Source organism: Rhipicephalus microplus, chromosome 9, assembly GCF_043290135.1.
Source record: "Rhipicephalus microplus isolate Deutch F79 chromosome 9, USDA_Rmic, whole genome shotgun sequence".
NCBI classification, from domain to species: domain Eukaryota; kingdom Metazoa; phylum Arthropoda; class Arachnida; order Ixodida; family Ixodidae; genus Rhipicephalus; species Rhipicephalus microplus.
In genome coordinates this window covers 13097019-13113516 of record NC_134708.1, presented here as the reverse complement: position 1 = coordinate 13113516, position 16498 = coordinate 13097019, and the positions used below count along the sequence as shown (strand labels likewise).

The 16498-nt window shown below is 47.4% G+C and overlaps 1 protein-coding gene across 1 annotated transcript; it reads right to left on the bottom strand.

Moving 5' to 3' along the window:
- LOC119164878 (phospholipid-transporting ATPase ABCA3-like) lies at positions 1-6110 on the bottom strand. Its single transcript, XM_037417081.2, has 5 exons — positions 5989-6110; positions 4724-4878; positions 3486-3641; positions 1690-1862; positions 1-258 (listed from the first exon to the last, which is right to left on the bottom strand). Exons 1-5 carry the CDS (start codon positions 6068-6070, stop codon positions 12-14), a joined length of 813 nt encoding a protein of 270 aa, XP_037272978.2. The 5' UTR covers positions 6071-6110; the 3' UTR covers positions 1-11.
- Between the last annotated feature and the right edge of the window lie 10388 nt (positions 6111-16498).

The following is a 16498-nucleotide window of genomic DNA, read 5'->3' as shown; positions in this document are numbered from 1 at the left end:
AATATGGAATCTTAACTCTTAATTTTGTTATAAGCTGTAGGTCGCACCTTGAACATCGTGACAATCTTTCTCGTCGGGTGCACGTGACCGATAACGAACACTGCCTCGTTGTCGGAGTCGCTTTGCAGCTTGACCTTGGGCGCGTACTTTCCCAGCAGTTTCTCGATGGCCGGAACATTGCACTTCGGCAGTTTGTCGATCTTCATGTGATAGCCGGTGTCGAACCGATGCTTCAGAAAGCTGGGAGAACCAGTACACCTGTGCGGTAATGAGAGACAGGTTAGGGTTCAAACTTCAACGGCGGTTGGGAGGGTACATCGCGCTAATTGATGTGGGGAGTTTTAACGTCCCAAAACCACCATATGATTACGAGAGACGCCGTATATAGTAGAGGGCTCCGTAAATTTCGTCCGCCAGGGGTTCTTTAACGACCACCCAAATCTGAGCACATGGGTCTATGGGATTCGATCCCGCGACCTGCGGGTGAGCAGCCCAGTACTTAATCCACTAGACCACCGCGGTGAGGCAGGACGTCAGGGTAGACGCGGACAAGACGAACGCAGTACTGTCCGCATTCGGGCTTTACGTTTAAGTTTCAATAATGTGTCATACAAAATAACCCACCACAGCATACCTAAATTGTGAATTGCACAGTTACACTATGGATTACACATTTAGTGTAATTCATTGCGTGAATGAATGGACAAGAAGTGTAAAGACCGATGTATCATTGCCGATGTTGCTCTACCATGATGTCTTATTGCACTCCATAATTGTTCAGCTGCGAATACGCAGTTAGTGCCACGTTCTAAGGGCCGTTATACTTGTGGTATGGGCTGGGGCACGTTCACCATTTTTTTCTTTTAGATGCGGAAGCATCTTATACTCGCGCCTTATAATGCGCCGTCCGCGCCGTCCGCACCGCTTCTCGAACATTCGACAGCTGACGAGCGCGCATGCGCCGTCGCGCCGTCACCCACCATCTGTGCCGCGCGCGCTTCTCCTTCGAGAACATTCGACAGCTGACAGCGCATGCGCCGTCGCGCCGTCGCCATCTGTGCCGCGCGCGCGCTTCTCCTTCGAGAACATTCAACAGCTGACAGTGCATGCGCCGTCGCGCTGTATATATACTCAAGGTCGGCGCTCGCTCGCTCAGTTGCCGCTCGTCGGTTGGTTTGTACGGCGCGTCGACGTCCAAGGTCGCGGTGAAATGAATTCCAACGAATCCACAAACACAATGATCGACGTCCCTTCGACCAGCGCCGCCCTTTCGCATACGTGTGTACGTGTTCACTCATTTAACACCCCCTCCTACAACCACGTTAACCAATTTAGCCATCGACCCAAGTAAGTCGCACTTTAACACCCCGTTAACCAATTATATGCTCCGCATCCTCCTCAGTGTTCCCCCGAGGGAAGCTGCGGGCAATTTTTTTTGCCCCACAATAGACGTATGTATGTATGTATGTATGTATGTATGTATGTATGTATGTATGTATGTATGTATGTATGTATGTATGTATGTATGTATGTATGTATGTATGTATGTATGTATGTATGTATGTATGTATGTATGTATGTATGTATGTATGTATGTATGTATGTATGTATGTATGTATGTATGTATGTATGTATGTATGTATGTATGTATGTATGTATGGGCGTGAATTCGCGTTCGACAATGTGCACCTGATGCGACCGTTGGCCATGATTATGATTCGGTCTCCGAGAACGTCCGCCTCGTCCAGATGCTGCGTGGTGAGGAAGATGGTGCACTGACGGCGGATCTTGAGCAGCAGCTCCCACATCTCCCGCCGAGCTTCGGGGTCCATGTTGGCCGTCGGCTCATCCATGATTATCACCTGCAACAGTCCAGTCGCCGTAACAACTTGTGGACATCCACCTGAACATCTTTGGATGTACTGGATGTGTCGAGCACATGTATAGTCAAGTGATTATGATGGAGACTGTGAACGACTGATCACAGAGTCTGCGTTTTGTGGACGTTTCAACTTCTTTGTAAAAAAAAAAATCACCGCCAAGCCCTCCGTACAAATGGTTAACCAGAGAAAGCTGAAACGTGCGGCCCCAGTGTTTAACAGTGGGTTCAACCCGACGTGGCACTGAAGCCTTTCACAATTATTGGTTACATGTTAGTGCTTCTTAATGAGATTAAACACACGTTTGGGTTGAGTGTAAACCTTGGGTGTACCACAGTCTTTATTTAACATGTCGTACCTTGTGCCTCGCATCATTCTGGTCATGGAAGAGTGTGATGAGCGGTTAAATGCGTTTCGCATTGCGTTAATCACAGTGGTTGTTCTCGAACCTCATGCGGTCATATACGTCGCCGCAGAGGCCAGTGCGCCACTGGAGAAACTACCGCGGGCGTTCATTCCGGCGAACGCGTTCCTATAATCATCACATTGATGCCGCAACGCCGCATTGTTGCAAGTGTTTCTAACTTGGCGGCGTGGTTTGCAAGATCTACCCGCCACCTGCGCTGGCGTTCCCCTTCGTGATTTAGCGTGGCTTGGAAGGATGCCGGATCATCGGTACGCAGCTGCTACCGGCACACGGCCTCCCGGATCTGTTTTGTCCCGGGTCTGCGCCACCAGCCCGGCCAATGCGAGCTCTCTCACCTCTCAAGTTCCAGAACTCTTCCAGAGTTGTTCCGGGCATAGCCACCAGGAAGGTTTCACGAGAAACTCGTGTGCGCGTGCATAAGGCCACCGCTGCGACGGCGTTAACGACGTCACTCACAACGCAGCCAATAGCGTGCGTGCTTGGGTACGACGCTCCGACGACGTAGCTGATAACACAGTCAACGAAGACCATTCATGACACTGCTGCCGTACGGTTTTTCGTCTTTCCAAGCTATGTACAGCTTTCGCAATAAAAAACCACTGCACGGACATGCTAGCTATTTAGCACAGTCTTTATGTTCGCAGCAGTAGCATTGTCACTGGTAAATATTTAATGGCGAGAGTGGCCACAGGTCATCCTGTTGCACATAAGTAAGCGCAGGTGTGCGGGAAGAAATTCTGCAGAAAGGTGTTCTCCTTTTCAGACCATCCTTCTGGCGCAAGTTACATGTTGAGCTGAACAAAAACAAAGAGTATTTTTTCTGGTACTCAACCGTAAATGAGTTTAGAAAAACTTAACTCAATGAAAAAAAAATGATGCACAAATCTAGGCATACGAGCGATACGCAGACGCATTTTGCAATTTTGACGCAGAGCGATATATCCGTGAAAACGACCAGAAGACTGCGCCTCAAGGAAGACAATTCAATGTGGTCTAGAAAAGGTCTACACAATACGGTTTTGGGTGCATTCCCTAGGATAGTAGGGTTCGTCTTTATGTGTCGTCACTTGCTGGTCTATAGGCCTATCTGTCGGCCTGCCGCGGGCTTCGCCGCGCTCCAGCCCTACACAACACATGGCAACTCGTATTTCGAACCGGTTAACAGAAGAGTTTCCAACCTTCGGTGTACCAAGGATGGCTATCGCCGTGCAGAGACGCCGCTGAAGACCCAGGGACAGGTCGACGGCCAGCACGGAGCGATTCTGCATGAGGCTGACGTCGTGCAGCAGGGTGACCACCTCGTAGCGAACTCGGTTGAGCGGTATGCCCTTCAACTAAATCAGACACGACAGGTGGAAACGTGGCCATGTTAGTAAGGGCATAAAGTGCAAGAACAGCGCAATAGAAAACAACTGGCGAAACACCTTCTTCCACAAGAACTTTGGAGGGGGGGGGGGGAGTGGTCCTAGGGCACACTTTTGGCTACGGGTCTGTACTGAACTAACAAGCGAATAATAATAATAAAAAGTACAAGAAAAGCGGCGCGACTTTCGCGAAGAAGCCTCGAGAACGCTGGAATATTGTTTTTATGGTTATTGAAAGTATTTTTAATTAAAACAACATCGTCACTCAAATATGAAGTGAGAGTAAAAATCACTTATCTTGCACAGCGAAAATATGCTCAAATATGAACGAAAGTACCCATTTGTTTTTTACCACTACCTCCGGAGTTGTCTCTGGTTGAATGCACATTTGCGAGTGCATGATTAATGCTACCTGTTGATTGCCCCAACGTATATTTGAACTCAACAATCGACTACTCAAACGCATAGACAAACGCTTTATTAGTGAACGGCAAACGTGCTAGTGGCGAACAGATGATTACTGAAAGTACTATACATTCACTAGAAAAATGCAAATAAGCTTTAAAAATGACACGAGACTAGAACATTTTACAAGACAATCGGAGAAAAAAGAAGCCTCAATCCGCATATTGTAAGCTGAACTGGCAATCCTGCACTTAAGCCTGATTGGCTGTTCCTCAACAGTCCCCGTCTGTTGCACTTGCGGAAATCCCAGAATTAGAGATCAGAAAAGAGAAATTGATTGCTCAGACTTTCAGTTTCGCCTGGGGAAAACACGTGACAAATTTTTTACCAGCTATCGCTTTCAGAAAACAACTATATTCATCGAATGAGCAGTAGTCCTTACGAGTTTTGACCATAAAAGCACATTTAAAATAAGGTATTTGCTTTTGTACAGATCCGGATGGAGTGCATCTAAGCCAACAAGCGTTGTGTCCCGTCTCGGTCTGTCACCGTCCGTGCGATTTCTTTGCTCTGCTGTTCTTAATCGTTTAAATTCATTGTTAATGCAAAAATAACGGCTATGAAGGAATAACCAAGGCCAGACGTACAACTGCGAAGAACACCAGATGTTCCTCCACGGTGAGGTCTTCGATGAGGATATTGTGTTGCGCACAGTAGCCGATGCTTTCGCGCGCGTCTCTGGTGCAGTTCTTGACGTCGTAGTTGCCGATAAGAATCAGGCCTGACGTGCAGTCCAGAAAGCCTGGAGCAAGGGGGAGCTAGTTATGTTGGGATTTATGGTGCCGAGACAGCAATGGCTATGATTCGCCAGGCACTAGGTGATTTGTAACGAGAAGGTATCAGGAAGAGTATGGAAGCTGACATTCATTTACACTTTGTTTAAAATACCTTTGGCCTCTAGAAACTCAATGACATCCTGTATGGGGGTGATTCAATTCATCGCAGAACTATCATTGAGTTTAGAGATGTTAGTTTTTTGTGGAATTCAATAAAGTAATCATGTCTTTTCTTGGAAAGCTGGGCACGCTATTCGAACACGATTCACCGTCACAGGTTCCTTGAAATATTGGCACTGCTGCTGCTCTGCTATTCACAGCAAAAGAAAAAAAGTATTTTTTAGGTGAATATGACAGGGGACATAGTTTTACTTGGATTAATCGCTTTTGACGACAGCATAAGTTAAATTCTTGTGAAAGAGGCCCGACTGTTTAAGTTGCCCTTTCAACCATCGTTCTGGTATCTCAATACATTGGTTCCTGGTGCTGGACAGTTAATTTTATCAGCTTGCGTTTCAGATCCTTCACGTGTCGAGATTATTCCATCACCGCCCCTGACAACGTGGTGACGCACAGCGAGGTTACAATACAATTACACCGGCTCTAGTTTTAACAGTAAGTGTTCATTCGTTCAATGGGGCAAATGAACACTGCATTACTATTATTCAACATTCAAGTTCAATATTATTCAACAAAGATACAATTTTTGGGGAAAATTATGTACAGGATTGGTAATATTTGTATGGATTGATATTAAGGAGCTTTCGTGTTCGAAACTGTCAGAGGGGTGGGGGGTGTTGGTGCAGACTTTGATTCATCGTGCGAACAGGATAAAATGACATATATGTTTAATAAACAAAAAGGAAAGGGGAGACACTGAAGATCAAGAGATTACCACTTACAAAGTTAAGAGCAATATAACATTTACCAATCGAAAAGGTTGCGAGGATGAAGATAAAAATGTGCAAAATATGTGTGCACTCAACGGCGATTTCAACTATACTACGGCCATTCTAAAGAAAGTAAAATGAAGAGTACCGAGATCATGTTCAAGCATTCATGCGATCATAACTTACCTGTGATCATATTGAGTAAAGTTGTTTTGCCCGCGCCGTTGTGGCCAAGCAACACGGTAATCTGGCCCTCGTAGACGCGCATGGTCACATCTTGCACAGCCACCACACCATCGTAGTCCTGTGCCCATCGCGTAAATAGGGGTACGCATCTTAACACTGCAAATACTAAATCCACTGATTACATCCTACATCCAACGTTCCAAGCCACACTGACGTGTGTTTGTAGTGATCGCTACCATCGAGAATATACAACACATGCACAACGTCGTCCCGAAGAGCCCTATATAAACGCGGGTGTGGCTCGACGGATAAGTATATATCGCAGATTTCTCGATCAGCACTCGAACAAGAGAAATGCATCGATCTGAATTGAGGGTCCCGTTTGTTACACTTGAAGGACACCTGCTTAGCTGTTGTAGAAGGGCAGACAGGCAGGCAAGCGAGGTATTGGCGAGAATCTTTTGTGCCCCTCAGGAATTAACAACCAAGGCCACTCTTACCTTGCAGGCGCCGACGAGTTGAATGGCTGCCAAAAGGTCTCCTGGCTCAGTTTCAAAGTTGTGGAGCTCTGGGCCCACTTTCGTTTGTCGCGGCAGGAACGTCATAGACGGCACCCAGTACTTAGACTGGAGACAAAAATAACATCTGTGTAAGTACTCCACAGTGGATTTCTCTGAAGATTCACACACGCACAGACTCTCGTAAGCATGTTCTACAGCAGAGCACGGAAAATTCTGTGTGCCATAGTAATCCTGCTTTGAGACTTATCAAGGAAAGGAAGCCATGGAATAAAAATTTCGTCGGCTTCGTGTAGTACGATGTTACCTCAAAGAAAACGTGAACTATATATATAGCTCACGTTTTCTTACGTACTTTTCGCTATACCGTCACCGGTATCATCGACTGACGCTATGTGATGCAGGGTTCTTGTTGCTGATTTGTTTCTCTCCCGGGCTGAGCCTCAGAGAGTTTTGTTAATAAGGACAAAGCCGTTCGGTTTCCAAGAAACACACAAAAAGTTTAATTGAAAAGTAAAAAGGCAAAGATTCCTCACAAAACAAAACACTTAATAAACAGTTGACTGGACATGACGAAACACATCTGTAAACACCCAACAAGAACGTTCAAAGTCAGTAACTAAACCTAACGTTCGAAAGGGGCTGAGTGATGGGAGTAGCGCAAGATATCTGTTCGGTCTCACCCACACGCTGAATTCCGCCGACGATGAGCAAACCGGAACGCGGTGATTCCGGCTTCAGGACGCGGGCAGGACGGGGATGAAGGAACGCTGGCTGCTGACGACACGTCGAGAAACCAGGCCGGAACGTGGTGGCTCTGGCTTTAGGAGTGTGGACCCGTCTGTGACGAGAGAACGCAGGCTGGTGGTGACGCGTCAGAGAACCAGGGTCGACCTAGTCAAGCAGCCGGGCGCACAGCTCGGGCCCGGAGCCCGACGGCTGTAGCTCGCCTGCCGGAACCAAAGTCCGCAGGCCCTGGAAAGGAGTTCAGGACCGGATGGCCACGGTCCTTTGGAGCGGGAACACGACGGCAGGAGGCCCCGGCCGGTTGAAGTCCTGTAGGCTCGGGTCCGGAACCCAACGGCCCATCTTCAGCGCCCGGTCCGGTGACGACCTTCCGCTTGCCCCGTCTTCTTCGAACTCCCCTTGCTCTGGTCTCCTCAGGCTCCTGCTTCAGCTCTGGCCCACTTGTCTCGTTCTGATTGGAGATTCTGTACTTTCGTGGTACCCAGCCATTGGGCCTTGAAATCTCCGTGGTCTATGATCATTGGTTACCTTATCTTTTATTTTGTTCACGGGATGCCACGCGTCCTCATGCACGCGACATCTTCACTGTCGTCGTCTTCGTCGTTGTCTAGGCAGCACCGCGCGTGCACTCTGTTCTCTTCTGTTTTTGTGACGCGCACTTTCCAAAGGCGCGCACTTTAAACGCGCACCACACATCACATACGCCCCCCTTTTATTCAAGTTTTTTTTTTTTTTAGAAAAAAAAACTGCCGATGAGTGCGCGTTCTGCACTACGTCACAATTAAACCACGTATTTGCACCACGCAGTTCAACACATCACCGGGCTACAGTTCGCTACATCGTCCAAATGTCCACACTTAAACTTTAGATTCACTGCATTGCCCAAAGGTCCACATTCACTAACCACTATATACACACGAAGCAAGAAAAAGTATGAACTCATCTAGCTTATTATAAAAAATACCTGAATTAGCCTGTTTAGTACACCACCTTTTTTCATATATACCCTATTAGGTAAAAAAAAAAAAAAAAAACTACACATCAAGTCAATGTTACATTGCATGTAACTTCTTCAACTGCAAGTTCACATCAAACACCCTTCCGTGGGCCGCAATCAAGATCCAAGAGAAACCACCAGAATATCGAACTTGACGATTACGTTATAGCGTCCCAAACAAGACGTTTAATGGCTCTAACCAATTGACAAAAGTGAGGAATTCGACGCCGGTGGAATAATTGTCGAACGTATGCCCGTCTGAACCTAAAGCTGTGTATCACCAGACGCCCAACCTCTAAATCACAAGCATACACGCTGGAATGGCTGTACGCCAATCGGAAGCGTTTCCTCCAGGCGTGGCAGTAAAACCACGTCTGAATAATTTCATCCTTCCCAGGAACGCTTTCCTTGAGCTCGTAAGCCGATAATTGTACAGACACCTTTAGAAAAGCGACCTCTTCAACCGAAGATGCCGGAGAGCACCAGTAGGTGTCCTTCCTCGTACAATGAGTTGCTGGACCATTACTCCCTGCGTGCTCAGCCTCCATCACTTCAGCTTTTTGTCTTGCTCTTTCATCAAAACTTTGAACCCCTCTGCCCGAGTCATCGTGCCTATCCTCATTACCACGTAGAGCTGACTTACACTGCAACTCTACTCTCTGTTCTTCAAGTTTTTCTGCATTTTGCTCCAGTTTACTCATGAAAGCATCATCTACAACTTCTCGAGAACTCAAGCCCTCTCTCTGTATAGGCGAGTTATATTCATCGTGAAAAGCTGTGTACGTAGCACCTGTTGCTACATCCAGTGGCCCAAAACAAAAGGCAGAAACTAGATCGGAGCTTTCATTACGGCATTCGCCGGCGTTAGCTAGATGTTTTATTGCTCCTTCAATGGAGCTCTTCAGAGACAATCCTACCTCTGCATGAAGTGTGCTTGACTTCTCGCAGGTTTTAACACACCCTTTACTTTGAATGGAACGTTCTTGTTCCATGCTCACGAAGCATTCCCGTGCTTCAATAAGCTCCTCGAGCCTTTTAGTTTCTTCACTACCCACCTCCCTGTCATACGCTTGCCTAGTTTCACTCTCTAGCGAAAGGTCATGAGGTGGTACAGGGTCAGCCTGATATAAATTCAAATCGCTCGTGACGTAACTGCTGTCAGAGCACACCTCAGCCACTCGTTCACTCCTCTGTATCCCCAGCTTCCCCGTTCTTGCCAGGGCAAGCTCGAGTCGCCGCTCGAAGTCCACCCTCTCTAATTGGAGCTGCTGCTTCTTTGCGCGTGTCTCCAGTTCGAGCTGTTTTTCTTTTTCGCGCGTCTCGAGCTCAAGCTGCTCCTTCTTGGCCTGCGTCTCCCGTTCCAACTGTTCCTTTCGAGCTTCTCGTTCCGCAGCCCGTTGCTCACGCTCCCTCTCCATCCGCTCCTCGTACCATACTCTAAACTCCGCTCCCGTCAGTCCCATTTTATCCGCCAACTCAATTAACTCCCACGTGTTCGTCATCGTGTTAACCGCGTCAAAAAATCTACTGGAAAAACAAACGACTTTGTCCTGTCGCTGCGGACGCCAATTTGTGATGCGGGGTTCTTTGTTGCTGATTTGTTTCTCTCCCGGGCTGAGCCTCAGAGAGTTTTGTTAATAAGGACAAAGCCGTTCGGTTTCCAAGAAACACACAAAAAGTTTAATTGAAAAGTAAAAAGGCAAAGATTCCTCACAAAACAAAACACTTAATAAACAGTTGACTGGACATGACGAAACACATCTGTAAACACCCAACAAGAACGTTCAAAGTCAGTAACTAAACCTAACGTTCGAAAGGGGCTGAGTGATGGGAGTAGCGCAAGATATCTGTTCGGTCTCACCCACACGCTGAATTCCGCCGACGATGAGCAAACCGGAACGCGGTGATTCCGGCTTCAGGACGCGGGCAGGACGGGGATGAAGGAACGCTGGCTGCTGACGACACGTCGAGAAACCAGGCCGGAACGTGGTGGCTCTGGCTTTAGGAGTGTGGACCCGTCTGTGACGAGAGAACGCAGGCTGGTGGTGACGCGTCAGAGAACCAGGGTCGACCTAGTCAAGCAGCCGGGCGCACAGCTCGGGCCCGGAGCCCGACGGCTGTAGCTCGCCTGCCGGAACCAAAGTCCGCAGGCCCTGGAAAGGAGTTCAGGACCGGATGGCCACGGTCCTTTGGAGCGGGAACACGACGGCAGGAGGCCCCGGCCGGTTGAAGTCCTGTAGGCTCGGGTCCGGAACCCAACGGCCCATCTTCAGCGCCCGGTCCGGTGACGACCTTCCGCTTGCCCCGTCTTCTTCGAACTCCCCTTGCTCTGGTCTCCTCAGGCTCCTGCTTCAGCTCTGGCCCACTTGTCTCGTTCTGATTGGAGATTCTGTACTTTCGTGGTACCCAGCCATTGGGCCTTGAAATCTCCGTGGTCTATGATCATTGGTTACCTTATCTTTTATTTTGTTCACGGGATGCCACGCGTCCTCATGCACGCGACATCTTCACTGTCGTCGTCTTCGTCGTTGTCTAGGCAGCACCGCGCGTGCACTCTGTTCTCTTCTGTTTTTGTGACGCGCACTTTCCAAAGGCGCGCACTTTAAACGCGCACCACACATCACACGCTACCGGTGAAGGAAACGCCGGACAAACGCAGGAAAAAAAAACGCTGTACGTAAAAAAACGTCTTTGTGATGCCACTCCACGTTGTACAAAGAGCTGCAAAACGGCTCCCGCGAAATGCTAGTCGCGCTGTATCAAGGCGGGCTCGCATACGGGTTTAGACACAAGAAAAACGTGTTGCTGCGTGTGCCAGAAACGTTGCGACTCAACGCACATTCAACCATGTTCTCTACATTTAGTATCGTCCCTAAATCTCTCATCCTTACTTTGTATATCAGTCCAATGGGTTGCTATCGCATTCATTGCTTCATCATTGTGCCGAAGATAAGCTGACTTTTTTCCCCTCCCCCTATAATGCGGTGGCGAGGCTCGGATTCAGTCGCGCGATCTGTGGGTCAGCAGTGGGGCACCATAGCCACTAGACAACATTGGTGAGATTTAGAAACAGTATAAGCCACTAGGCCACAGTGGTGAGTTGTAGAAGCAGTAGAAGCCACTAGGCCACAGTGGTTAGTTGTAGAAGCAGTAGAAGCCGCTAGGCCACAGTGGTGATTTGTAGAAGCAGTAGAAGCCACTAGGCCACAGTGGTTAGTTGTAGAAGCAGTAGAAGCCACTAGGCCACAGTGGTGAGTTGTAGAAGCAGTAGAAGCCACTAGGCCACAGTGGTGAGTTGTAGAAGCAGTAGAAGCCACTAGGCCACAGTGGTGAGTTGTAGAAGCAGTAGAAGTAGGGATACAGTCACCAAGAAAATTCACCTTGAAAGGGAACAGATACGGCTTGGGTATGCCCGGTCCAGTAGGAAACACGTTGTCGAGGTACCACACGGTGATTACGATGGCGCAGTCGGTGAGGATTCCCACGAACAATATCTCAGCCAATGTCACGTTGTCGGGTGTGGCCGACCGATCGAAGAAGTTCGACCAACTGGCGCCGTGTACAACTGGGCATTAGGAACAGACTCTGAGCTGCTTTCGAAGGAAACTGCCTATAGAAATAGGCTAAGGGCTTCGATGGAATATATGCAAGTATATACAAAATTCACCGCGCATCTATCCTTTCTACGATAACGGTAATGCATGATCAAAAAAAAGAATAGATAAAATTGTATCACCATTCCCGCGAGCTTCCGTTATTCGCAACCATTCGAGATTTCAGCCGATTTTACTTGCGACAAGCGTAAGTGCAAAGCTTCGAGTAACCTGTTTTAACATTCTTGACGCATGCGACGAATTCCAGAGATCACACCAAAGACGGCGCAGGATATCTTTACTGTATGAGTGTGGGAGGGGGGACTCTCGACGAGCAAGTTTCTTCAGGGAGGACAGAGAGGCTGAGAACATATGCGTCATGTTTTGACTAAGCTTGCCCTTGGAACGGGGGGGGAAGGCAAAGGGGGGGGCAGGTAAAAATTTGGTTGGGGGGTGGGGGGGAGGTCCAGTTTTTTATATCACCTGGCGCCGCCCCTGGACACACGCATCGTGGTAATCGAATTTCACGCGAAGCTCTCACCGTCGCCTATGTTGCACTTTCATGGCTCGGAAAGGAGCCTCCATCGCCTATGTTGCATTTTCATGTCTCTGAAATAAGCTTCACGAGGTGGTTAAATGTATTTCTCTATATTGAGTGGTTGCATGCACGCAGTGGCGGCCGCGTCGCTCTAATGTCAGTTCTCATTCACCCGCAAAGCCGAAAGTTTCTAAAGCGTTAGCAGAGGCTCGTATTGTAGTTTTTGGGTCGATTATAGCATAAAATGTCTCGCATAAGCTACGGGGCCACCGTCACGAATCCCTTGAAGGGCTGGATAGATTTTGGGATGAAGAAGGCGAAGAAAGGGATTAAGTGACACCGGAACTGTGAAGTTGGGAGAGAAAGGTTGGAGGGGGGATTTTATACTTTAATGTCACCCAACGTTGCCATTCTAAAGAAGGCTTCCATAATATCTCATACGTGGTTTACTCTGACGGGGATTGGGCGTCTGAATTCAAAGAACATATCAATAAGGATCTCTAATATGACAAATTGGGACGTCAGCCATGAAGTATAGAGTTTTTTGTTTTGCGGTTATGTTTCAATATATCGGGTTTCCCACAAAAACAAAAAGACAAAATAAATAAAACAGTGTGTAAGATCACTTACGTCTGTGTAGTTTTGAATACAACGAGAGAACTAACTTGATGGTACAAGCGTTCACAAAGTAAAAACATATATATGGGACGAACACTATCATTTGTGGGCCGTGGGCCAGCCGCTTCAGCTCCTGTTTTCTGCAGAAATATGCAAATATCGACGCCATAACGATACCTAGCCTAACCACGCAGCGCAGTAGGTACCTGTGCTACAATTCAAGCATCAACGGAGGCCTGCAGGTAACGTGAGATAACAATTTCAGAACAACAGCGCCCGCGATCACGCGCTCCAAGTGTGATTCAGAGTGTACAAGTGCTAATCGTACCGAATTTCTCGAATCGCTCGAGCACCCGGAAGCTCCAGTGCAGGCTCATGCCAGGAAAGATGGAAGTCAGGAGCTTGTCTCTGCGCCGTATGTAATAGTAGCCCTGGCCATCGGCGTGCTCCAGCGCCAGAAAGGGCATGACGCAGCTCAAAGTCCAGTAGAGTATGGCGCCGGCTACGGCCGATTGGGCTGCACGCAACGCCCCACATGGACCCGTGAAAGGCTCGTCGCAAGCGTATAGGTTGCGCTTCAAATTAATGAACCCGTGTCGATGTTCATATGAGCCAATTACGGCGGCACGAAATGCAACAAATGTACTTTTCAACCACTACGCATTACCACAACAGAAATATATCGCGTCTAGATGTTCAGAAAAAGCGTGCACATTTGCTGTAAGTCATCGACACAAGATGGCCCCACTGCAGCGGTAGAGTAGTCAACTTTCTCATTGACGGTTATCTTACCGACCTTGGCTTAAACTTTGAGGTTGCCTACCAGGTGACACTCCTGACCATAGGTGTGAAATAATGGGGGGGGAAAGAGGCAGTCCCCCTTAATCACCTAATGTGGGCGCAATGTCTATGCCACACTGTTATAACTGTTGTATCATTGTTTAAAGAGGAAGGTTGAAGTCACGGTGTGGTTTTTGGCGATCATGGTGACAAAAGGCTGCTGATGCATTCCAAGACCTGTACTCCTCTTATCTTTTATTTCTGAAAAGCAAAGGACCAAAAATAGGCCACTGTGAAAACCACATCACTGGTCCATTTACTTGTTCTTGCTAACCCGTTGTGAAAGATGTCTCTATACCAACGCAAGAGCGAAGGTGGAGTGTGGGCTGCGTTGCAATAAGACATTGCGCCCCCCCCCCTCACGTATGTTTCAACAACTCACGTATGTTTGTTGACTCAATCATATTCTCATCATACTTAACCATATGTTGCATATACCAGGGGTATCAAACTTGTCCCAGCCAGCTGGCCGCAGTCACGCAATTTAGACCCACCAGAGCCCAAGTCGTGAAAAATGATAGACGGGGAGAATGGGGGAGTAGTTAGTAGAAATTGTGAAAAAATGTCATTTGAACAAGAAAAAACTTTTCCTATATATCATATACAAGTATTTTCTGAACGATATCGCCGGGATTGCAACCACAAAGAGATACCAGTCTTCACAATGGCTAAAGTCTGGGTGCCGATTCTGAAATATAGTTTTGTTTAGCGGTTATGTTTGAAAACACAGGGTGACCGCATGTGGTGGCTCACGAACGCAGTGCATGAGACCTGCCAAAGCTGAGTAGCTCGCGAACGTGCTTAAAAAAATATGAAGTGTTGTCAATCATGTGCCGCAAGCGAGATGTTCGTGAGCCACATGCGGCCATCCGGGAGTCAGAGACATTTGATATATAGCAACATACAGTATTGCAACAGCATCGAGAAGAATGAAGCAGGACAGCTGTCATATTTAGGATGCCTCACAGCGTTTATTCACCACAACCATTTATCTAATCACCGCTGAAATCGAAACTATAAACAATTTGCTTTTTCGCGTAAATCTATAGCACATGACTGGCATACAATTCATAATCATCGCGTTATCACTGCCTGTCAGACTACTACATCTCCTCCGAGTCGACATTCACATCGTTCACTCGCAATCACTTACGGCTCGCGAAGAGCACGGACAGCAGCATGGCGTGCATGAGGCACGAACTGCAGAAGCACATCAGTATGGCGAACAGGAGCGACGGGTCGCTGAACTGGACGAAGGCGCGGTCCTCGTCGTTGCGCTTGACGCTCAGGAAGAGCATCATCAGCGTGACGGTGATGATGTGCATGAAGAACCCGCTCAGGTAGTGACTCAGCCAGTACACCCAGTCGTTCAGCCCCACGACCCGAAGCATCTCCCTCAGCCCTGCGAAAGAAGAGCGAAGGGAGCTCCAGCCGGGGACAACGAACCTCGAGAAAGTTATCACAGGGTGGCATCCACGATTATGAGGGCCATCGAAGTTATGAGGCATCCACGATTATCTTCGATTATCCACGATTATGAGGGCTAGCGGGAAAAGCAGGTCGCAAGATTGAATCCCGACTGCGGTGGCAGCATTTTCAATGGTGGCGAATGCTGTAGGCTCTTGTGCTCAGATTTGGGAGCACGTTAAAGAACCCCAGGTGGTCGAAATTTCCGGAGCCCTCCACTATGGCGTCTCTCGTAATCATTACGGTGGCTTTGGGACGTTTACCCACGTATTATTCATATCAGTCATCGGGAAAAGCTTACATGCAGGTTGACTTTACAGTATATGCAGTCGTGATCAATACGAGTTTCAACACGCTATGCTGAAAATGGCGCCACCACTGGAAAATTGACTTAAAATAGCAGTTAGCGATACTTTCGGAGCCAATTTACCGTTTGTCACTGCCATTGTTCTGCCTTGGGGACACTTTAGAGTGGATGTGGCAATGAAAATTATTTTTGTTATTTATGAAGATAAAGTGATGAAATTCGGCATACATATGTCATTTGTTGTGGTGATATGATAACTGAAATCAGCTTTCAACTATCCAATGTAGTCGTTGAGTTATAGCAACTGACAGGTTCTTATTGTAATCCCAAATTTATTCAATGAGACATAAGTTCGTCAAACGTCTTGCATAAGGATATTCACAAGGACCCATTCTGTTTTGTAATACTATTTTTTTATCTTTATTACATAAAAAAACACAAAATATTTTTGAAATGTTCTGGGCATAATGTTTTACCAACTTTTACAAAAAGCCAATTATAACTTTGCATAATGTGCACACATATTTGGACAATTTTACGGCACTCACAAATATCTCAGGATCTAAGGGCAGAAAACGGAATGGCTATATCTGCATTTGTTGCGAGATGGCACAGGTATGACTGACAGCAACTCGTAAAATATGTAAGCAGAGAAAATGGAGCGCTAATAAATTGTTGCGAGGAGATAAGTAAACGGAACTCGGAAGGGAGCTGGCTTTTAATTAGAGAAATGCAGATTTGTAACTAGCTCGAGGTCCGATCTGTCGTCTTTACGATGATACCAATATGAGAGCACTGTGCCAAGAAAAATTCACAAATTTGCATTTTCAAAAGGCTAATTGTCTCATAGCTTTTCACAACGACGCACCAGCAAAGTGCGTTTTT